This window comes from Engystomops pustulosus, chromosome 1 (assembly GCF_040894005.1).
Source record: "Engystomops pustulosus chromosome 1, aEngPut4.maternal, whole genome shotgun sequence".
Taxonomy (NCBI): Eukaryota; Metazoa; Chordata; class Amphibia; order Anura; family Leptodactylidae; genus Engystomops; species Engystomops pustulosus.
The window spans coordinates 17,962,598-17,986,743 of NC_092411.1; the positions used below are offsets into that span (position 1 = coordinate 17,962,598).

The window sequence follows — 24,146 nt, forward strand, 5'->3', positions numbered from 1 at the left end:
CAAGAAACCAAATGCTCAGCGTGAAAACAAATGACAAGTCGAGCGGAGCACAAACAAGCCAGTCACATCGCTAATGATGCAATCAGGGATACAGGCTTCATTACTGGCCAAGACGCTAAGCGGCCTGCGCCCCCTCCCCTCACGCGTTTCACACAAGGTCATCGATGCTGGGGCTAACAAGCCGTATACGGGGGGGGGGGTTATAGACACAGGCAAAATACATACATAGCAGGAGAACACTGTGCCGCCTTGGTGTCATGGTTAATTGCTAATATTCCAAAGAGTTTGAGTTCAAACAAATATTATTTCAGTAGTCAATGCTCTTACATTGGCCATTGCTTGGGATTTAAAATGAAAGGGGCCGCATCAGGTTATATATAATCCTCTATTCACAGCATATTGGATAAATTAATGATCATGGAGGACCGACTGCGGAGAACCCACCTTTACGAAGCGCAGTATCAAGGACTGCAAAGTCCCTTGATCCGTTTCATACTGACAGGACTTTGGGTTCTTTACAGACCTGTAAAGCTTATCCAGGGTTCACAGAAATACACAGTGCATAGGACGGAGCCGTGTTGCATGCAGATCTGAATTAGCTATCGAATATTAATGTCTTGTTCTACATAAATCATTGATGGGTATAACCATCGAATTTGCATTGACTAACCAACAGCGATCCCAACCCAAGATCCGATTCACTTTAGTATTGAAATCCAAAAATGTCCTGACAACAACAACCCAGTTCCGGTTTTATTTAGGAGTGTACTGGCACAGAAGCTATGACCACATTCACATTATGAAGGGCCTGGCGCTTCTAGAACCAAAATTATTTTAGCAAACGTGTTCCCCTTGCTTCAGCAACAACAACATGCTGGCCTGGTGATCTAGTTTGCAAGAAAAAAAATAAAAGAAAATCTCACCATCTGCGTCTCAAGAATTACAAAGGAAGACGTGTAACCATTAATAGGAAGCAGTAGCCTCTATCCAATCTGCTCATTCTAGAAACAGCACAATGTGCGATCCTTAAAGGGAACCTGTCACTACATTTTCACATAAACTAGTTACTTAGTTAAACTGTTACCTGGCATCAGAGGGCTTAAGGGTGCTCCCACTTACTCCTTCCCATGCCTTATGCCTCCTTACTATTAAGTAGTTCATGTCATGTGACCAAGGTGATGTCATCAAGGGTCTTGTACCTTTTACATTTTCAAAATGTACCCCATGTATGTATCTGATCACATGAAATCACAGCCGCCTCCATGGACTTCTACTCCTCCCCCAACCCTCCATGGAGGCATGGTGTGATGGTATGTTTTTTTAATGCTAGGAAGACCTTAAATGATATCACTTTGGTCACATGACATGAAGTGACAGCCCGCAACAACACCCACCGACTACAGTGGGGAGTGCAACTGAAGCTGAAGTTCTGATTGCTCCCAGGTCCTCCCCGGCCGCTCAAATCTGTGTGCCGACTCCTGACTGTGTCGAGGTCAGGACCCAGAGCAGAGCGGTCCCAGGAACAGGTGAGGACTCAAAGTGGCAAGTACTTGTCATCTTTACTGTTCCAGCGTCCTCTCCAGCTCCAGGAGCTCCGGGATGCCGCAGCATACAACCAGCAGAGGACATTGAGCAGAGCTGTGCATGTAGGAGAAGAAGAGCCAGGATAGGAGAGGAGTCATTTGTCTGCTACTGCTGTGGTCCCTTATAGTTGAGCAGTATGACCCTCACACCAATAAATGTTGCTCACCCCTGACCTAAATCCTTAGATCATGAATAGATCATAACATTTTTCAAATTTTTAAGAAATTATTTTTAAACTGTCTCCATTTTTTAAACTGTCTCATAACTCCCAGGTCATGTCATTACTCATGGTCTCATATGCGTTTTGTTGGTATTTCATGTCATTACTCGGCCACCATTATACAATAGACAGCGAGAGGCCACCTGAAGTCAAACATTTAGCCGGAAAGTCCTATTCAACTCAATGTGGTTGAACTGAAACAAAAGTTTCTCTGTTATGTAACAATGAGAGGACAGAATAAGCTAGAAACAAAAAGTCCATGTGAACAGAGCCTGACCAGAAACTGCATCATGAAAGTGTCCATTGCTTTCTAGAATGCTCTGTCTCCCCTTTACTCAATGATTATAAGGTCCTGGCTCATATTCCGTCCACACAATCAGAACCTGTCACATGATCACTCTCCATTACATCTGCAATGCATTTATAGTGATAGAAGAAATCCTAAAAATGTGAGAAATTCAGTGTAAACAAGAAAGTTGCAGAACGCTTTGTTGTACCACTGATCATTGCTTATGTACAACAAGCCTTCTCCAAAATATGTTTTGGCAAATGAAAATTGTATAAGAGCAAAAAGACCCAGGAACCATGACAGACGTGATTAATGACCTCCTTACTTCTAAAATCAAGCTAATCCACCAAAAATGCTAGGGTGGGGTGAGGGGGTGTTACCAAAGCTCCTCCATGCGGTAGCTTCACAGCCTGTTACACTGTCTCCCCCTCACTTCCCTTCCTTCTGCCTGAAGTAACCTCCTACAGTGAAGGGGGGGGGGGGGGGGTTTAAAAGTAGGTCATGGATAACAAATATAAGATTACCACAGTCTACAAGTACATATTCCTGGTTTATTATGTTTGGTTTTGATTCATGTGACCACCATAGCCCTTACGACCTTGCCCTTTTTTGTTTTTTCATTTATATTTTTCACTCCCCATTAACAATTAACTTTTTCTATTTTTCCATGTAAAGAGCTGTGTGACGGCTTGTTTTCTGCGTAACAAATTGCACTTCATAGTGATGGAATTTAATATTCCATGCCCTGTACTGGGAAGCGGGAAAAAATTCCAAATGCAGTGAAAAGGGTGAAAAAACACATTTGCGCCGTTTTCTTGTTGGCTTTGGTTTTACGGCTTTCACAATGCGCCCCAATTGACATGTCTACTTTATTCTTTGGGTCGGTGCGTTCATGGAGATAACAAAATTTATATAGGTTTTACGTTTTCATACAGTTACAGAAATTAGAACCTGCAAATTTTTTTTTTTTGCGCTAATAACTTTTTCCTACTTCGGTGTACGGAGCTGTGGATGGTGTCATTTTTTGCAACTTTTCAATGCTACCATTTTTAGGACTGTACGACCTTTTGATCACTTTTTTCAAAATGGCGAAAAGGTGCAATTTTCAATTTTTGGGCGCTACTTCCCGTTGCGGGGTTGAACGCAGTGAAAAACCGTTATTATATTTTGATCAGGCATATTCAGACGCAGCAATACTTAATGTGTTTATGATTTTTACTGTTTATATCAGTTCCACGAGGATTTTCCTCATTCATTAAAATGTGCATTCTATTGAATGGGTTAAAACGAGACAGCCTTGGGTCTTCGGAAGACCCAAGGCTGTCATGGCAACCGATCACCACCCCCTGATGATGTCACGGGGAGCAACCAAAATGGTGAAGCCCATGCACCAATTGCGGGTGCTACCAGGAGTGTTTGCCGCAATATGCAGCAAAGACTTACCGGCTATGAAGAAGGCTCTGTTCATGAGCCTTCTCCATGCACCCGCACCACACTATTACGGTGCGCGCCCGGAAGGGGTTAAGGCAGCGAGGTCATCTGGGATATAGAAAGAGACAGGATAGAGGGTATATAACTCTCTGCTCTTGCTTAATCCTCAGCACAGACCATTTTTAATTGTTGTGTTTCAGCTTATTGCTCTTCTTCCAAAAGCCAGAACCTTTTTATTACTCTGTTACAGTGCTGGACGAGGGCTTGTGCTCTGCAGGACACACGGGGGAAGATTTATTAGAAGCCCTGCCCCTCCGGCACTGCTGGATACATCAAGAGGCTTAGGCCATCTGAATTTCTGCATGGGCTGGTGTAGAGGTCATCATTGTCCTTTTTGGAGTCCCCTTTAATGCTCCATGCAATCTAATTGGAAGCTGGGGGGAAAAAATTCCCATGCAGTGAAATGGAGGAAAACACACAATTGTCCCTTTATCAAGCGTGGTTTTTACCGTTTTCATTGATAACATTGAGAAATGTACAACCTTGTGATCACTTTTTATTCAAATTTTTATAGCATAACATAGGGGTTGTCCAATTATTTTGAAAAATGAGGAGCCGGGCTGTGGAGGGATTTTTTTTAAAAAAAACAAACCTATACTTGCATCCTCCGTTGTAGAGGTTACAGATTTGTTTTTGTTTTTTTTAAATCTCTCCCCAGGCCAGCTCCATGACATATATATACACGTCATGGATCTAATAAGGATGTATGAATAGGGGTCCCAGGCTGAGCCCTCTTCATACAGACCCAGTGTTTCCTGCAATATGCAGCAAACATCCACCTGTTAATCCTTGGATTGCCACTGGCAGTAGTAAAAAGCGGTGGCGCATGGCCACCATCTTAGTTATGATTGACACTCCACGTCACTTCATCAGGGAGTGGCGAGCAGTTGCTATGACTTGACCTGTCATTGCTGAAGATTTGCAACAGTGTGGGTATCGCTGCGTCCCAAAATGTCCGATCTATCAAACTATAAAATGGTTATTCTCGGTGTTGAAAATCCATAACGGAAAATAGCACCCAAATGTACGAAACATCACATGCAAAAAGTTGTACATTCATAAAAATGGAAGCAATGAAAGAAAAAAAAAAATCGAAAAGACACTTCACATAGCTCCATTCACAGAAGTGTTATCCATGGCCTTGTTTTTTTTTTTAATTTATGCAAATGAGTATAAAGGCTCTGGTGGGTGTTTCCAGAGCACCTCAGTGGTGTCTTGTCACTCCCAGTTACAATGATCAGAGGTCTCCCCCTCTCATTGTAACAAGAATACACTCAGAGTCCCTCAGACTCATTAGCATAATTGTAAAAGTTGATTTTCTGTTTATTTTCCATTTGTAGTTTTTTCTGGATATATTTATAGGGACAGGCATCTTTTCTGAACTAAAAGGAGCAAATGAATTGTATAAGGCCGCAGTCACACGTTCTGGTAGCCGTCCGTCCATAACGCAACGCTAGCGCACAGGGGGCGGTCCTCAACACGAACGCACATGCATTTCCAGGGAAACGCATGCGACCAATGAGCTGATCGAATGAGTTTCCCTGGAAACGCATGTGCGTTCGGGCCGAGGCGCGTTATGAACGGACGGCTAGGGGAACGCGTGGCCTAGTATTTACCTTTATGTAAGCTACGACGCTGACCAGTATCTATCAATGGCGGTGCATACTACGCTGCTATTGTGCTGTCTGGGAACGTTTTTCAGATTTTTTTTAAAGCAAGAATTTTTGTCTAATTGAGGCAACTGTTTCTCCTACGTCGTCACGGTTTTTCTTTTGTCCATCATTAGAGAAGCGGGAATCCCACATGTCCGCAGAGCCACAAAAAACAAATTATGGACCATTTTTGTGGACACGCCTCAGCAATGGATTACATATGGACAACAAAGACAGACCAAATACTTGTGCAGCTAACCCATGGGGCACACTGCCATGTGTAATATGGTGGCTGTGCTAGATATTGCAGCTCATCCCGGTATACTTGAATGGGCTGAGCAGTACAGAGACTGAATGCGATGTGGAAGCAATGCTCACTGCTCTGCATCAGGCAGCATATCGACAGGGTGCGAAACGTGCGTTGGGGTGTCGGACAGTGTGTACTGGTAGGGCTGTCATGGCGTCTGGAGGGTACTGGTTAATACTTTTGTGTTTGTGACATATGTTTGAATATGTGTTAATACATTGTACAATATAAATTTTCTGAATGGGGCATGTTGCAATTGAAGTACCTGTCATATATAATGTTACATTGGCCTGGATAGTGTTAGGCCAACACCAGTGTTGTATATACATGTAATAGTGTACCCCACCAGTTTTCCCACACTGTCCGTATTTGCGTTTGTTTTTAGATGTGCTTTTTTTAATGTTTTTTTTTTTAGTATTTATGTATTTGCTGTAATATACTGTCGATTGAAATTACAATAAAGATTCTGATTTATTTATCGATTGAGGCATATTTGTGCTCTTCTATGGAAGCATATCGACAGGGTTGTCACGTGTCGTACCCCTAATCTCACGTCCCTGGGGAAGGGGGTTTTCAAACCCCCAACCTTATCCGCATTAACCAGACCACACACACAGAACTTGTCTCAAATTACCACAAGACTCTGTGCACACTTTTTTGGGAGCAGTGTTTTCTGGTTCCATTGAAGAAATCGGAGACCAAGTCTCTGGTTCCTGCAGCAGATCTATCTGCTCCATTCAAAGGCTGCAGGCTCCGCCCACTTGTCAATAGCAGACAGCTTACTAGCAACATGGTCAGGGCAAGGAAGATCCACATCATACAGTGTGAACAGAGCCAAAAGCCAAGTGCACATATACGCTAATTTCATATTTTTTGACAGGAACAGCAGAAACCCAACAGACCCCAATACATGTCTATGCACTATTGTGTGAACACACCCAAATATATCTCTTAAGGAGGGTCTTGAAAGCCTGGCCATGGCATTATTGAGTGACGGTATGTATAGGTGACGGTATCAGAAGCCTGGCTATAACATATCAGGCTCTGCTGACACGGTGAGAGCCTGGCTTCTGAGGCTATCCTGCAGACATATACCGGACTCTGTTGAAACAATTACGTTTGCAGGATATATAACAGAACTAATACACGTCTGCAGCCTAGCCTCAGAAACCTAGCCATAGTGCTATAGTGTGAACAACGCCCAATCTAGGTCTCAAGTATAGCTCCAGAATAATGTATAGTGTGTACAGCGTCCAGTTTAGCCTCAGAATAAGGTATAGCGTGTACTGACCTAATATATGTCTGCAGGATAGCCTCAGAAGCCTGGTCATTGTGCTAGAGTGCGAACAGCACCCAATGTATGTCTTTAGGGTGGCCTCAGAAGGAGCTATAGTGTGTATGGAGGCCAAAATATGTCTACAGGTCGATATCAAAAAGATCTATAGTGTGTATAGAGCACAATATACGTCTGTACGATGTTATTAGGAGCTATAGTGTGTATAGGGCCCAATATATGTCTACAAGATGATATCAGAAGGATCTATAGTGTGTGTATAGAGCACAATATACACATATAAGGTGATCTCAGAAGGATCTATGTATAGAGTATAATATACATCTATAGGATGATCTCAGAGGGATCTATAGTGTGTATAGAGAACCGTATAAGTCTATAAGATTTATCTCCTAAGGATCTTTGTGTCTATATAGCACAATATGCCTCTATAGCAGTGGTGGCGGACCTATGCTATAGGCTCAAAGATAGTTATGTAGTGTGCAGAAAGCACAATATATGTATATAAGATTTATCTCATAAGGATCTAGTGTGTATAGAGCACAATATGCGTCTATATCAGGGGTAGGGAACCTATGGCTCGGGAGCCATATGTGGCTCTTTTGATGGCAGCATCTGGCTCTCAGACAAATCTAAGACACACACAGCGATGATCACTGGATGCAGGGAGGGATGTTACCACTGCCAGCGTCCTTTGTCTGACCAAGGTGCCATCGCCACCCCATTGCTTAGATGACAGCACTTGTATCATAGAGTAGAGAATCATCCACTCTTCCCTATGACCAAGGCGCCATTGCCGAAGCAATGATGGCAGCGGCGCCTGGGTCAAAGAGAAGAGCGCAGGAGTGATGAGAAGCCACTGAAGGGAGAGCAGATATGTGAGTATTCCCTTTTTTTCTCTGACTAACTATCTACTGTGGGCATGTGCTAGAGCTACCTATCTACTGGGACCTGGGGGCATGTGATGGGGCTACCGATCTACTGGGGGCATTTGCTATGATTACCTATCTACCTTAGGCATGTGCTGTGACTACCTAACTAATAGGGAGCATGTGCTGTGACTACCTATGTACTGGGGAGCATGTGCTGTGACTACCTATGTACTGGGGAGCATGTGCTGTGACTATCTAAGTACTGGGGTAATGTGCTATGACTACTATCTAATGGGGGCATGTGGCTACCTATTCACTAGCAGGCATGTGATGATGCTACCTATCTACTGGGGGGCATGTGCTGTGATTACCAATATACTGGGGGGGGCCTGTTCTGTGGCTTCCTATCTACTTGGGGGCATGTGCTGGGGATAGTTGTCTATTTGGGTGCATGTGCTGTGGCTACCTATTTACTGGGTGTCATGTGAAGTGGCTACCTATCTACTGGGGGCGTGTACTGGGGCTACCTATCTACTGGGGGTATGTGCGGTGGCTACCTAGTTACTGGGAGCCATGTGATGTGGCTAGCTATCTACTGGGGTACCTACTGGGGCTACCTATTTACTTGGGTCCATGTACTGGGGCTACCTATCTACTGGGGGACATGTGCTGTGGCTACTTATCTACTGGAAGGCATGTGCATATGGTACGGCTCTCACAGAATTACATTTTAAAATATGTGGTGTTCATGGCTCTCTCAGCCAAAAAGGTTCCTGACCCCTGGTCTATATGATGGTGCCAGAAGCCTGTCTGTGCTTACAGACCCAAAACTTTATCATTAGGTCTCAGAAAGCGCTAGAGTGTGAGCAGCAGCCAATAAGTATGGATGCAGAGTGACATCCCAGTCAGGGGATATACAGATCTGTATACAGAGACCTGTGACCCGGTATAGCACACACACACACACGAGGTGATGTCTGACATTATATGATATATATATATATATAGATCTGTATACAGAGACCTGTGACACAGTATAGTACACACAAGGTGATGACTGGCATTATATGATGTATATATACAGATGTGTATACAGAGACCTGTGACCCGGTATAGCACACACGAGGTGATGACTGGCATTATATGATGTATATATACAGATGTGTATACAGAGACATGTGACCCTGTATAGTACACACGAGGTGATGACTGGCATTATATGATGTATATATACAGATGTGTATACAGAGACCTGTGACCCGTTATAGCACACACGAGGAGATGACTGGCGTTATATGATGTATATACAGAGACCTGTGACCCGGTATAGCACACACGAGGTGATGACTGGCATTATATGATGTATATATACAGATGTCTGTGACCCAGTATAGCACACACGAGGTGATGACTGGCATTATATGATGTATATATACAGATGTGTATACAGAGACCTGTGACCTGGTATAGCACACACGAGGTGATGACTGGCATTATATGATGTATATATACAGATGTCTGTGACCCAGTATAGTACACACGAGGTGATGACTGGCATTATATGATGTATATATACAGATGTGTATACAGAGACCTGTGACCCAGTATAGTACACACGAGGTGATGACTAGCATTATATGATGTATATATACAGATGTGTATACAGAGACCTGTGACCCGGTATAGCACACACGAGGTGATGACTGGCATTATACGATGTATATACAGATGTGTATACAGAGACCTGTGACCCGGTATAGTACACACAAGATGATGACTGGCATTATATGATGTATATATACAGATGTGTATACAGAGACCTGTGACCCGGTATAGCACACACGAGGTGATGACTAGCATTATACGATGTATATATACAGATGTGTATACAGAGACCTGTGACCCAGTATAGTACACACGAGGTGATGACTGGCATTATATGATGTATATACAGATGTGTATACAGAGACCTGTGACCCGGGATAGCACACACGAGGTGATGACTGGCATTATACGATGTATATATACAGATGTGTATACAGAGACCTGTGACCTGGTATAGCACACACGAGGTGATGACTGGCATTATATGATGTATATATACAGATGTCTGTGACCCAGTATAGTACACACGAGGTGATGACTGGCATTATATGATGTATATATACAGATGTGTATACAGAGACCTGTGACCCAGTATAGTACACACGAGGTGATGACTAGCATTATATGATGTATATATACAGATGTGTATACAGAGACCTGTGACCCGGTATAGCACACACGAGGTGATGACTGGCATTATACGATGTATATACAGATGTGTATACAGAGACCTGTGACCCGGTATAGTACACACAAGATGATGACTGGCATTATATGATGTATATATACAGATGTGTATACAGAGACCTGTGACCCGGTATAGCACACACGAGGTGATGACTAGCATTATACGATGTATATATACAGATGTGTATACAGAGACCTGTGACCCAGTATAGTACACACGAGGTGATGACTGGCATTATATGATGTATATACAGATGTGTATACAGAGACCTGTGACCCGGTATAGCACACACGAGGTGATGACTGGCATTATACGATGTATATATACAGATGTGTATACAGAGACCTGTGACCCAGTATAGTACACACGAGGTGATGACTGGCATTATATGATGTATATACAGATGTGTATACAGAGACCTGTGACCCGGGATAGCACACACGAGGTGATGACTGGCATTATACGATGTATATATACAGATGTGTATACAGAGACCTGTGACCCAGTATAGTACACACGAGGTGATGACTGGCATTATATGATGTATATATACACAGATGTGTATACAGAGACCTGTGACCCAGTATAGTACACACGAGGTGATGACTAGCATTATATGATGTATATACAGATGTGTATACAGAGACCTGTGACCCGGTATAGTACACACGAGGTGATGACTGGCATTATACGATGTATATATACAGATGTGTATACAGAGACATGTGACCCGGTATAGCACACACGAGGTGATGACTGGCATTATATGATGTATATATACAGATGTGTATACAGAGACCTGTGACCCAGTATAGTACACACGAGGTGATGACTGGTATTATATGATGTATATACAGATGTGTATACAGAGACCTGTGACCCGGTATAGCACACACGAGGTGATGACTGGCATTATACGATGTATATATACAGATGTGTATACAGAGACCTGTGACCCAGTATAGTACACACGAGGTGATGACTGGTATTATATGATGTATATACAGATGTGTATACAGAGACCTGTGACCCGGTATAGCACACACGAGGTGATGTCTGGCATTATATGATGTATATATACAGATGTGTATACAGAGACCTGTGACCCGGTATAGCACACACGAGGTGATGACTGGTATTATATGATGTATATATACAGATGTCTGTGACCCGGTATAGCACACACGAGGTGATGACTGGTATTATATGATGTATATATACAGATGTCTGTGACCCAGTATAGCACACACGAGGTGATGACTGGCATTATATGATGTATATATACAGATGTGTATACAGAGACCTGTGACCCGGTATAGCACACACGAGGTGATGACTGGCATTGTATGATGTATATATACAGATGTGTATACAGAGACCTGTGACCCGGTATAGCACACACGAGGTGATGACTGGCATTATATGATGTATATATACAGATGTGTATACAGAGACATGTGACCCTGTATAGCACACACGAGGAGATGACTGGCATTATATGATGTATATATACAGATGTGTATACAGAGACCTGTGACCCGGTATAGCACACACGAGGTGATGACTGGCATTGTATGATGTATATATACAGATGTGTATACAGAGACCTGTGACCCGGTATAGCACACACGAGGTGATGACTGGTATTATATGATGTATATATACAGATGTGTATACAGAGACATGTGACCCTGTATAGCACACACGAGGTGATGACTGGCATTACCCTGCGCCATCTTGCCCCCCCCCTCATACGTCCGTCCTCCTGGGGCAGACACCGCGGCCTCTGCGGAGGTTTCACCACACCCCCCGGAGCCGCCGCATCCCTCACACTTCACTGACCACACTGCGTCTTCCCGCCTAATTTTTACCTCACACCCACAGGACACCGGGCGGCGCCGCGGACTCCACCGCATAGATTACCCACCTGTCCGCTCTCACCCGCGTCCGTCTCCGGCCTCCTCTCCTACAGGAACTGACGTCTGCCGGAGCCGACGCACAAACCACAAGGAGGAGGGGGCTGAGCGGCGCTGCGTGACGCGGAGGGCGGCGGCCATCTTGTGGCTGGCGTGATTAATAGCAATCAGTGCGAGTAGCGAGTCTGCCGTCGTTCGCTTTGCCAACCAGTGACGTCAGCGCGTCACGTGGCGCGACTGCTGGGAATATTCTGGAAGAAAGCTGTGGGCCCGCTATATTATAGACGACGTTATAGGGGATTCTCCTCTGTGCTGAGAGGGTGCAGTGCCCACAGTCACTGGAATTATATAATAGAAAGATTTGGGGCTTTAGGGCGAGGACGTGACCTTTGTCGGTCATGTGATCTACTTGCGCCACAGTGTAAATCAAGTTATACTGCAATACCAATTAGAGCCACTATAGGTGTATGGCGCTAGTGGGCTTAACCCCTTACCAATGTGTGATGTATGTGTACGTGACACATTGGCTGTGGGTGTAAGGAGAGGGCTCACTCGCTGCCCCACAACTGGTCCTAGCACCGATCACCAGTGTTAAAGGGGTTGTCCCCTTTCAGCAAATAGTTGATATAGTTTGTTTAATGAAAAGTTAAAAAAAATTTACTTCCTTTCTACAACAATCTACTTTCTGTGTCAATTCCTTGCGGTTTTCTAGATCTCTGCTTGCTGTCCTTCTACAAGAAGCTTCTATGTTTACTGCCAGTGCATAGAAATCTGTCCATGGTCATGTATTAGACACGCAGGTGTACGAGCCATTATCACAGAGAGTAATCAGAGGCGTGTGATAACAACGGCTTGTGCACCTGTGTGACGTCACGTGACCACGGACACATTTCTATGAACTGGAATCTTCCTATTGAAGGACAGCAAGCAGAGATCTTGAAAACTGTGAGGAATTGATACAGAAAATATATTGGAAAATTGTATAACTTTTCCCTTACAAAAAGCATATGCATTTAGTGCAGAAAGTGGACAACCCCTTTAAAGGACATCTACCATCAGTATTATAAACCGACTACACTTACATGTTAGTGTGTGCCCCCTTTGTCAGGATCTGATCTTCTTTTACCTTTTTATGAAGTTAATGGAGCCTGGAGCCCCTCAGGCTCATTTGCATAGCTTATAAAGCATATTATCTTAAAAATCGAGGGCATAAGAAGTTAAAAAAAGAGCATATCCTGATAAAGGGGGCACCCGCCAACATGTTAGTATATTTGGTTTATAATCCATGATCCTTATGGTACATAACCTTGAATTAAAGGGGATGTCTGAGACTTTATTAAAAAACAAATGTGGCCGGGATGGGGCTGCTTAAAAAAATAAAATAGGACTTACCTCCTGGCGCGGTCCGGGTGTCCCGCGGGGCTATTGCTCTGGTCCGTGCCCCATGTAAACAAACACGGGCATGGAAGCCGCACTGTATTCAGCTTCCGGTCGGCCACGCCCATCCGTCTATATTCATAGCATTGTATTTGCGAGGTGGGTGGGTGATGGGTCCTAGATTTTTTTAACATTTAGGGTTAATGTCACTAAAGTAATGGTGGAGCAGGATGGTTTGGCGGAGCTGATTTGGAGAAATACGTTCCAGTGGGTCTGACCACCGAAAACAGAAAACACACAAGTAAGAACCTCATCTCAACACACTTTATCCAAACTTTAGGCACATAAGTGCCCTTCACCCAGCACCCCATTTGGATACACTAAAACTTCAGCCACCCACAGTAGGGAAGCCAGACAGCACTAAGGAAAAATTCCTCTAAATAGGTCCTGTTCCCCTGAAAAAATTGGCTTATTAGAGCTGTTCCACAAAGTAACTATAGATGTGGTAATTGTCATTTTTTTCAACAATATATTCAAAGGGAAACATCTTAATATAGGAGGCAAAATCATAATATAAGACACTTCATTTCTGGTAGAACTAGTTTTGTAGTTTGTTAATTTTTGTTCCTGTAATAGGTTCTACATAGGCCACGCGCATGCTAGTTACCGTATAAGCCGAGGTACTTAGTTTTACCACCGAAAACCTATTGACTCGAGTATAAGCCGAGGGTGGGAAATGCATTGGTCACAGCCCCCTGTAGTATATAGCCTGCCAGCCCCTGTAGTATATAGGCAGCCAGCCCACTGTAATGTATAGCCTGCCTGCCCCCTGTAGTGTATAGCTTGCCTGCCCCCTGTAGTGTATAGCCTGCCAGCCCCCTGTAGTATATAGCCAGCCAGCCCACTGTAATGTATAGCCTGCCTGCCCCCTGTAGTGTATAGCCTGCCAGCCCACTGTAATGTATAGCCTGCCTGCCCCCTGTAGTGTATAGCTTGCCTGCCCCCTGTAGTGTATAGCCTGCCAGCCCCCTGTAGTATATAGCCAGCCAGCCCACTGTAATGTATAGCCTGCCTGCCCCCTGTAGTGTATAGCCTGCCAGCCCCCTGTAGTATATAGCCAGCCAGCCCCCTGTAGTGTATAGCCTGCCAGCCCCTGGAGTATATAGCCAGCCAGCCCCCTGTAGTATATAGCCAGCCAGCCCACTGTAATGTATAGCCTGTCAGCCCCCTGTAGTGTATAGCCAGCCAGCTCCCTGTAGTCTATAGCCAGCCTGCCCCCTGTAGTGTATAGCCTGCCAGGCCCTGGAGTATATAGCCAGCCAGCCCCCTGTAGTGTATAGCCTGCCAGCCCCTGGAGTATATAGCCAGCCAGCCCCCTGTAGTGTATAGCCTGCCAGCCCCTATAGTATATGTCTTTAGTGAGGGGAGGTCGCTGCTGGACATGTTATTAGTGAAGGTGCACTCTCAGCACTTACGCCCCCTATATGCCTCTGCCCATAACCCCCAGCATGTTACTGGAAGAGATCAGCGCTGGACCCAGGGGGAGTCTTCAATGATCCATTGCTAGCATTAGGTTTAACAAAAGGTTCAGGCAGCGTTCATACAAGGCGTTTGCATTTTGTTTAGACAAAAATTCTTCATCACATGTAGATACATTTCCTTAGTAGCAGCGAGTGGTGTGTGACATTGCTAGTCATCAGTATTAATAATACAAGACAGAACACATGTTGATACTTACAGAACACAGATGCGTTTCATGCATTTTGCATTTGAATTGCAAACACATCATTGTAATACATCTCACTAACAACGTGTCCAGCATTGGCCTCCCCTCACTAATAACATGTCCAGCAGCGACCTCCCCACACTAACAACGTGTCCAGCATTGGCCTCCCCTCACTAATAATATGTCCAGCAGCGACCTCCCCACACTAACAACGTGTCCAGCATTGGCCTCCCCTCACTAATAACATGTCCAGCAGCGACCTCCCTACACTAACAACGTGTCCAGCATTGGCCTCCCCTCACTAATAACATGTCCAGCAGCGACCTCCCCACACTAACAACGTGTCCAGCATTGGCCTCTCCTCACTAACAACATGTCCAGAAGCGACATCCCCACACTAACAACGTGTCCAGCATTGGCCTCCCCTCACTAATAACATGTCCAGCAGTGGCCTCCCCTCACTAATAACATGTCCAGCAGCGACCTCGCCTCACTAACAACGTGTCCAGCATTGGCCTCCCCTCACTAATAACATGTCCAGCAGCGACCTCCCCACACTAACAACGTGTCCAGCATTGGCCTCCCCTCACTAACAACATGTCCAGCAGCGACCTCCCCACACTAACAACGTGTCCAGCATTGGCCTCCCCACACTAACAACGTGTCCAGCATTGGCCTCCCCTCACCAATAGCATGTCCAGCAGCGACCTCCCTACACTAACGTGTCCAGCATTGGCCTCCCCTCACAAATAACATATCCAGCAGCGTCCTCCCCACACTAACAACGTGTCCAGCATTGGCCTCCCCTCACTAACAACATGTCCAGCAGCGACCTCCCCACACTAACAACGTGTCCAGCATTGGCCTCCCCTCACTAATAACATGTCCAGCAGTGGCCTCCCCTCACTAATAACATGTCCAGCAGCGACCTCGCCTCACTAACAACGTGTCCAGCATTGGCCCCCCCTCACTAATAACATGTCCAGCAGCGACCGCCCCTCACTAACAACGTGTCCAGCATTGGCCTCCCCTCACTAACAACATGTCCAGCGGCGACCTCCCCACACTAACAACGTGTCCAGCATTGGCCTCCCCTCACTAATAATATGTCCAGCAGCGACCTCCCTACACTAACGTGTCCAGCATTGGCCTCCCCTCACTAATAACATGTCCAGCAGCGACCTCCCCACACTAACAACGTGTCCAGCATTGGCCTCCCCTCACTAATAACATGTCCAGCAGCGACCTCGCCTCACTAACAACGTGTCCAGCATTGGCCTCCCCTCACTAATAACATGTCCAGCAGCGACCTCCACTCACCAACAACACGTCCAGCAGCGACCTCGCCTCACTAATAACATGTCCAGCAGTGGCCTCCCCTCACTAATAACATGTCCAGCAGTGGCCTCCCCTCACTAATGACATGTCCAGCAGCTACCTCCACTCACCAACAACACGTCCAGCAGCGGCCTACCCTCACAAACAATGGAGCAGATTTATCAAGCTGTCTGAAAGTCAGAATATTTCTAGTTGCCCATGGCAACCAATCACAGTTCAGCTTTCATTTTACTAGTGCTCATGAATATTTTAAAAGGGAGCTGTGATTGGTTTCCATGGGCAACTAGAAATATTCTGACTTTCAGACAGCTTGATAAATCTGCCCCAATGTGTCCAGCATTGGCCTCCCCTCACTAATAACATGTCCAGCAGCGGCCTCCCCTCACTTATAACATGTCCAGCATTGGCCTCCCCTCATTAATAACATGTCCAGCATTGGCCTCCCCTCACTAACAACATGTCCAGCATTGGCCTCCCCTCACTAACAACATGTCCAGCAGCGACCTCCCCACACTAACAACGTGTCCAGCATTGGCCTCCCCTCACTAATAACATGTCCAGCAGCGGCCTCCCCTCACTAATAACATGTCCAGCAGCGGCCTTCGTTCACTAATAACATGTCACTACATGTGATGAAGAATTTTTCCCAATGTATTTCTAAACAAAATGCAAACGCCTTGTGTGAACGCTGCCTGAACCTTTTTTTGAACATAATGCTAGCAGTGGATCATTGAAGACTCCCCCTGGGTCCAGCGCTGATCTCTTCCAGTAACGTGCTGGGGGTTATGGGCAGAGGCATTAGCTTGACAGCTCCTATAGGGGGCGTAAGTGCTGAGAGTGCCTAGGACAGCATCAACACCAACCGCCCTGATCCTACAGAGTCGTCAGTAAAAACCCCCAGATCCAGAGAATTATAAGACTACAAATACACTGTATATAGATCAATTAGATTGTATCAATTTAGTCTATAAGGGATTGGATTGGTGTGGTGATGTTGGCTCCTCCCCCACATATTATGACATCACGCATATGAAATGCCTGCATTAACCAATCAGGACCCAGCAATCTGCTGCTGCTTGTGATGTCAGGGAATGTTCTGTTGGCCCCTCCCTCTACATTATGACATCACCCGGGATATAAAGAGCTGCGGAACTTTCACACCTCTGAGGGTTTTTGTAGGTGTTTGAGGTAAGTCCGCTGTGTCCTCAGCTCTTTTTGTGTCCTTCATTCTCTTCTTTTATGTCCCCTCCGCTTCAGTAATGGCCACTTCTTCACTTCTCATCCTGTACAGAGTTGGTGCTGGTTGGTGATTTTTGAGCGATTTGTGCGGTAAGTCTATCTTTGCTATAATATAGAATGTGTGATAACGCTCCTTATGGAGGAGATCTATAGATAGATGGGGCCCCTGTAGATGGATGAGGGGGGCATTGGTGTATCTACTATAGAGGGGGTGATGTCACTGCTCTGGGGTCTATGGGGAGTCCTGGTCTGTTTTATATCATAATGTTAAAGTGTTTTCCAGCAGCCACCACTAGGGGGAGTTCACTGTATACAGCTGCTGTATATTGGTAGATTCTGGGATAAGGCTACATTCACACATCGCACGGAATGGTCCGGTGAACACAACATGTTCCATACCCACAAAAAGATAGAATACACTCTATCTTATTATTTTTTATGGAGAGGGGAGTGGGTCACCTCTGCTCCTCTCCAGTGCGTCTGACGTATGCTACGGCCAGGGGGTATATTTCATATAAATGTAGCCTTGGGTTGTGTTCCGGTACAAGTTGATGATTTTGGTAAATTTTTACTTTTATTCCCTTATGTCCACAAATGCCTTTAGAGATGATCGTGTCCATGAAACTTAGTGTCTTATTTATTTATAGAATGGAGGACGACGAGGTGATGGAGGAGACTTTGGTGGAGGAGTTTAACATCAGGGAGTTGGATGAGTTGGAGGAGGAGTTGTGGGAGATGGCGGAGAGGAGGAATAACATCGGAGAGGTGGAAGAGACGGTGGTGGAGGAGATGGAGGACGAGTGGTGGAAGATGGAGGAGAGGAAGAACATCATAGAGGAGTTGGAGGAGTTGGAGAAGTTGAAGGAGGAGTTGATGCAGATAAAGCAGAAGATGAACATCGGGGAGGTGGAGGAGACGTTGGTGGAGCCATTTAACAGCAGGGAGTCTGAGGAGATGGAGGACGAGTGGTGGAAGATGGAGGAGAAGAACATCGGAGAGGTGGAGGAGACATTGGTGGAAGAGATTAACATCAAGGAGTTGGATCTGTTGAAGGAGGAATTGAAGGAGATGGTGGAGAGGATGAACATCAGAAAGGTGGAGGTGGAGATCGTACAGAATGGAAACATCTGGGATAAGAGTGAGGAAGACGAGGAGAAGGAGGACAAGGATGAGGAGACATTGGAGTAAGTATATCACAGTTCTATATAATGATACAATTAATTGGGGTAGATTTATCAGGAATCACTACATCAAGCACCACTCATAATACTCCCCCTGTGGGAATGCGAAGAGGGACCGGCCTATAGTACATATGGTGCCTGGATTAATTCTTCATATCGTGTCTTTGCATTAGAATATTCTGTATTTATGTGTATATCATGTATCTTATCACATTCCCCAAACAGGTGGTGGCGGCGAGTGATAAGATCGAAAGCCCCGAAACGGTAATTACCTGATACTTTTATTCTGTATAGGACCCCAAATACAAGGGGCTCATTCTTTACTGTAGTTAGTTTTCTTTAAGTAAATTCTTATTGGAGGTCACAGGAGGTTTATATGAGGCTGTTTTTGGGTTCGTGGCTTTGGCACCACCAGTAAGCAGTGATGTGTTTTCTATTTAGGAGAAGGAGGAGGAAGATTGTTCCATTTTATACCCTGGATACCATGTAAGTCTATACCCCGGGTGAGGATACAGGGACACTGCTGGAGAACAGGGGTGGGGGGTCACAAACTTCATTTCACATGACCTCTACCCCATTCAGACACTATGAACTAGATTTATACTTATGTATTAATAGAGACTTCATTTATGTTCTTTGTCTCATAGCGAGGAGGAAGAGGAACCTGAGGAAGTAATGGAGGAAGAAGAGGACAAGGCCGGACACAGCGACCTGTCTATCCAGTAAGTATGTGCTGTAAAGAGGACTAAGGGGGATTTCTCACAGCTTGTACGTCTGAAAATAGGCGTACAAGCCTTGACTTAGTCATAATTTCCGGCACAGTGCGGAGACTTCTCCAGCTTTGACACCAGTTGGGCAGAGATGTGCTGGTCCATGCAATGGGCTGGCACAATGGGCTAGTGTTCAGGCACCGGCTAGGGCGCAATTCTATGCTAGGTCAGACCGCCGCAGCTGGAACCTCCTGATAGATATAGCAAGTTCTGGGGGCAATATTATACTTTGCCCTATGATAGATGTTCCTTTTTGCTTTCCCAACGGGGGGGCATATACTTTCTGCATTGAGTTCTGCCCCTCTCAGCATCAACAGGACATGACCTAGTACCATCTTAATTTTTACTATTTTATAGACTTATTACTCGTCACATGCAGATGATTTATCTACTTAATTTTTCCTTTAGGCCAAGACGCAGGTGGTGGACACCAAAGTGTTTTAGCAGAGGCAGCAGGAAGCAGACGTGAGTAGCAGCTTACTGTCTCTCTACCTATAGAGGACGCTAGGGGGCGCTCTCTGCAGTGGGATGTATATCACTCCTCTAACAGAGTATAGCAAAAGTAAATGCAAGGAGCTCTCCCTAGTGGCGACAAGTATTGGCCCAGATTTATAAAACTGTCAGCCCCAGTTTTCAGGCGTATTTTGCGCAAACTGCCTGCACATGTATTTACGATGTGTTTGTGCCAGTTTTGTGTCATGGCTGCACTCTGTCCGCCGCAACAACCACAAAAACTTTGCACATAAAGGGGCGTTCCAGTGCCGATTCGCATTGGGCCCCACATTTATGTTGCAAATCTGAAATAATTGGGGCGCACGGCCATTAAACTAAGTGCACCAAAAAACTGTTGCACTTAGTATGAACGGGATTGATGCATGGAGGGTGCACCAGATTATTACCGAGTGCCAGTCTTCAATAATGTGGCAAATGCACTACCTGCAGTTTGCGTCACTAATGATAAATCTGGGCCATTGTGTTAATGCACGTTAAGGTGAATGGGGATGATGGTGGTAGTTGTTCTGGGCACTATATTCCTCCCTTATCTGTATCCGTGCAGTGACATGACTGATATTTTTATCTTTCTGCAGCAGCAGAAGCAGCAGAGCAGGACAGAGAGCGTCACGGTAAATATATGACTACAATCCTCCTTGGTGGTTGATGGTCTCCATATCAGGTACCACAAGCCACTAATTTCACCCCAATCCCCTGGTCTTGTGTCCTGCAGGTTCTTCAGATTCTTCCTGTGCTGCTGTGGTGCTGGTGCCAAAGAATAGGGGGTGTCAGTTTGTGATCTCCATGTGCACCTGCAATACATGAAAGGGTTAAGCCACGGAGTGGACCACATACTCGGACACTGCTGTAACAGTAACTACTCCAGCGGACCCAAGCATCACCACCTTCCCCCAGCTCCTGCTCAGTGCGGCTAGCCCTCCATGGAGTCGTGGCCACCATCCTGCTCCACGCGTTCCTGCTGGAAAAACGGAGGATCCGACTCTGTCTGGTCAAGGCCATTTCCTTCATCCAGCAGCATCAAAATCAGGTAAGTTCATGGCTGCACTTCTCCTCAACACTTTTCCTAGACACTTGGAGAGTTTTTCTCTTTCTCAACCTCCAACCTGACACTTATATACAACAAGTGGCCCGACAGCCGCCATTGCTACATGGTCTCTGTGCATGTTGGCTGCTCTCACAAAGGTCTACACTGATACGTGTGATAACCTCCTCTGCAGGCTGTACCCTAACACTTACCCCTGTTATATGAGACTTAACTTTTGGTGCTTTGCTGAAGGTGACCCAGTGTCTGCCAATACAGAATTGTCTTGTCTTGGCACGACTACATTGTGCAGAGGTTGTGGCCACATAAACAAACAACCACCTATAGCTGGGGGAGGCTGCACATCTCCTGGACCATCAGGTACAGGGCGGGCGCTACACAAACACCAGAGCAGACCCTTCCTAACCTTCCCTATTAGGCCGCAGTCACACGTACCGCTAGGTGTCCGTTCATAACGCGCCACGTGTGACCGTGGCTTTAGATGCGGTTGAGATTTCAGCACTCTAAAATCAAAGCCCAATTACTTGCACACCTGCAGCATTTTATACGGGATATGAGTGAACTGAATCTTTCTCTACCTTTGGTGTTTTAACTGCTCCAGCTCTGCCTCCTCTTCCTAACTCTCCTTCTCCATCCACAGTCCCAGTGGTTGGAAGCTCATGATATCTTACAACTAAATTATTAACTACTGGCGGCAGAAGTGATGGCATAGCTGGCCCAGGGTATCCGAAAAGCCCTGGAATTCAATGTGCAAGTGACTCTAAACTTCTCTCCGTGAAGAAGAGGTGAACCTTCAGCCTTTTATGCTAAAACGAAAGAAACAAAAGGCAGGAGGACGGCGCCTCGTGTTATGTCACAACAGCAAAAGGGACTCTAGTGTAACCCCAGCAGAGGACTCAATCCTGGGGGACACTAAATTGAAGATAGATGAAGATTATAACATGGACCTCATTCCTCTTATTCACAATAAAAATGACTTTTAGTCTTTAAAACATTAGTCTTTTCTTGTCTTTTTGGTAACACATTTTGGGTCACAGACCCTTTTTCTAAACATACACAGTGATATATGATAAAATAATGTGCATTAAAATATCCTGTGTAGCGCCAAACCAAGGATGACATCACAAGCAGGGGCTTATTTGCCACTAGGGTGGGGTGGGATAGCGGGAAATATGGTCAAATTTAAAAAAAAAAATTTGTGAGCTGATGACCCCCCCCACCCCGAGATAAAGGACCTGCCATGTTGTCACAGTTGGACAATCTCCTTATGAGGAAACACCTTTTTTATATGAGTTGTTGCTCCTTTCCAAATTGATTTATACCAAGTACATGCATAAGGACTACACCAGACAGAAGTAAGTATTCCGGTATAATTCCCTCTTGGTCAGCTTTATTCAAGGAAGTACACAAACTCATATAGAAACAAGAGAGGGTGTTGCCAGATTTGTTCTGAGTCTCTTCATGGTAGAAAATAGGTTGGATACAGAGATGGGGGCCCACCAGATTCCACTAAGTTATGTGGTACATGTAGTGACTAACCAAAGTATTTATGTGGCGTGGCCTGCTCTTATAACGCATTGTTTAGTCCAAAGCTACATAAACAACAACGGGTACCCCTCTCTTGGTGGGGAAATGGACAAAAACACAATAAAACATGTTATTAAAAATTGTTGAATCTTTATTAATACAAAAAAACACACAAAAATACCAGTGTAGTTACTGCTGGTGATGTATACAAATAATGTTATGTACAATAAAAACACAGTGGTTTGGCACAGATGAAAAACGGATAAACCTGGACAGGGGAGAGAGGTTATAGTGTACTAGAGCAGGTGAATAGGGAGCTGGGCAATGCAGTATATTGGGTATGTGATAGCTCCATGTGATACATGTGTAGAGTAGATGCAGAGAGACTCCTATATAAAGGAGGATGATAGTGTCTTTAAGGGCTATCTAGAAAGGTATGCCAGCTCTTACCAGTAAAGGATGTTGCAAAGCACCGCTGCCAGGTTAGGACCGCGTCCCCGACGCGCGTTTCGGCTCTAGGGGAGCCTTCGTCTGGGGGGTGGCGTCTCTTTAGTACCAGGGGAATATAAGAGAAACTTGAGCCAATGAGAGTGTTAATGGGCGATCACGTGCCTGCAAGCTTCCGGGTCACGTGTTGTGATCTCGCGAGAGCACGGGAACATGATCAGCCCGGCGTGATGTGCAGTCACCTAAGATCACGGAACCTGTTCAGAGCAGGATTTCAAGTTAAAGGCGCATGCGTGAAAGGCGCCCCATACATGAAGATGTTTAGCTATGGTACTGCAGTTAAAAGAAGTGCATTTAAATAGTGACAAGGGTGTATATGAATTGTAAATATAACAATAGTGCAATATAGTTGATAAGTAACGCTATTCATCCAAAATAAATTACACGGATGTCCAAATATTGCTGTTTACGTAAATTAAACAAAAATTTAAACCAGTGAAGAATGCTAAAAATTTTTTTAACAGTGATGATACCAACAGTGTTCTTTTTATATAAAACAGTGATGGATACTATAAATTGCCATAGGTACCTACTGAAATATAAGGTGCACAGTGCATTTACATATGATATTAAAGGGTTAACATGGGAGAGCAAAATATACATTGAACATGTATTATTAATATAAAGTGCACAGTGCATTTACATATGATTTTAAAGGGTTAACATGGGAGAGCAAAATATACAGTGAACATGTATTATTCCATATTGGTTGCTGCATGTGTTACACACCAATTTGGTTAACATACAGAGTTAACATAGTTAAGCAAAATGTATAGTGGACATGTATTATATACCATATTGGTTACTGCATATGTTACACATCAATTTAGTTACCACAGGATGGCAGGATACACATATACGCATATGACTGATGAATGGCATGCACATCCATAAACTCATAACAGTATCACAGATTTCATAAATATGATAAAATTTATACCGGTGATAAATATCTTACATTGTCATAGACCATGATGAATAAAGTGCACCGTGCATGTTCAATATAGA

The 24,146-nt window shown here is 44.8% G+C and overlaps 2 protein-coding genes and 1 non-coding gene across 7 annotated transcripts in view; 1 reads left to right on the plus strand and 2 right to left on the minus strand.

Moving 5' to 3' along the window:
• Positions 1 to 12,042, minus strand: part of ZFR (zinc finger RNA binding protein) — a 37,078-nt gene extending 25,036 nt beyond the window's left edge. Inside the window, exon 1 of one of the 3 annotated variants that reach the window (XR_011853034.1) lies at positions 11,930 to 12,042. The gene's annotated coding sequence lies outside the window, so the exon portion shown is untranslated. The remainder of the gene's footprint in view (positions 1 to 11,929) is intronic. The other 2 variants (XM_072134337.1, XM_072134346.1) reach the window with 2 other exon arrangements.
• Positions 762 to 898, minus strand: LOC140087715 (small nucleolar RNA SNORA66). The gene has a single exon (XR_011850028.1). It is a non-coding gene; the product is annotated as a small nucleolar RNA SNORA66 (small nucleolar RNA).
• A 1,165-nt stretch (positions 12,043 to 13,207) lies between the features above and the next one.
• Positions 13,208 to 22,101, plus strand: LOC140117538 (uncharacterized). 3 transcript variants are annotated; one of them, XM_072134363.1, is made up of 11 exons: positions 13,208 to 13,596; positions 17,415 to 17,547; positions 17,651 to 17,688; positions 18,246 to 18,782; positions 19,005 to 19,043; positions 19,221 to 19,265; positions 19,427 to 19,501; positions 19,958 to 20,014; positions 20,638 to 20,673; positions 20,775 to 21,089; positions 21,745 to 22,101. In XM_072134363.1, exons 4-10 carry the CDS (start codon positions 18,247 to 18,249, stop codon positions 20,821 to 20,823), a joined length of 837 nt encoding a protein of 278 aa, XP_071990464.1. In that variant the 5' UTR covers positions 13,208 to 13,596; positions 17,415 to 17,547; positions 17,651 to 17,688; position 18,246; the 3' UTR covers positions 20,824 to 21,089; positions 21,745 to 22,101. The 3 variants fall into 3 exon arrangements, with proteins under 3 accessions (XP_071990464.1, XP_071990480.1, XP_071990472.1); XM_072134379.1 differs by having other exon boundaries at positions 20,641 to 20,673; XM_072134371.1 differs by lacking the exon at positions 13,208 to 13,596 and having other exon boundaries at positions 17,139 to 17,547.
• The last annotated feature ends 2,045 nt before the right edge of the window (positions 22,102 to 24,146 follow it).

Excerpts from the sequence above, each read along its gene's own strand:
- LOC140117538 (XM_072134363.1), top strand. The coding sequence starts at position 18,247 with ATGGAGGACGACGAGGTGATGGAGGAGACTTTGGTGGAGGAGTTTAAC. Across the intron at positions 20,015-20,637 it reads AGAGGCAGCAGGAAGCAGAC|CAGCAGAAGCAGCAGAGCAG; the intron begins GTGAGTAGCAGC and ends ATCTTTCTGCAG. Across the intron at positions 20,674-20,774 it reads GCAGGACAGAGAGCGTCACG|GTTCTTCAGATTCTTCCTGT; the intron begins GTAAATATATGA and ends TGTGTCCTGCAG.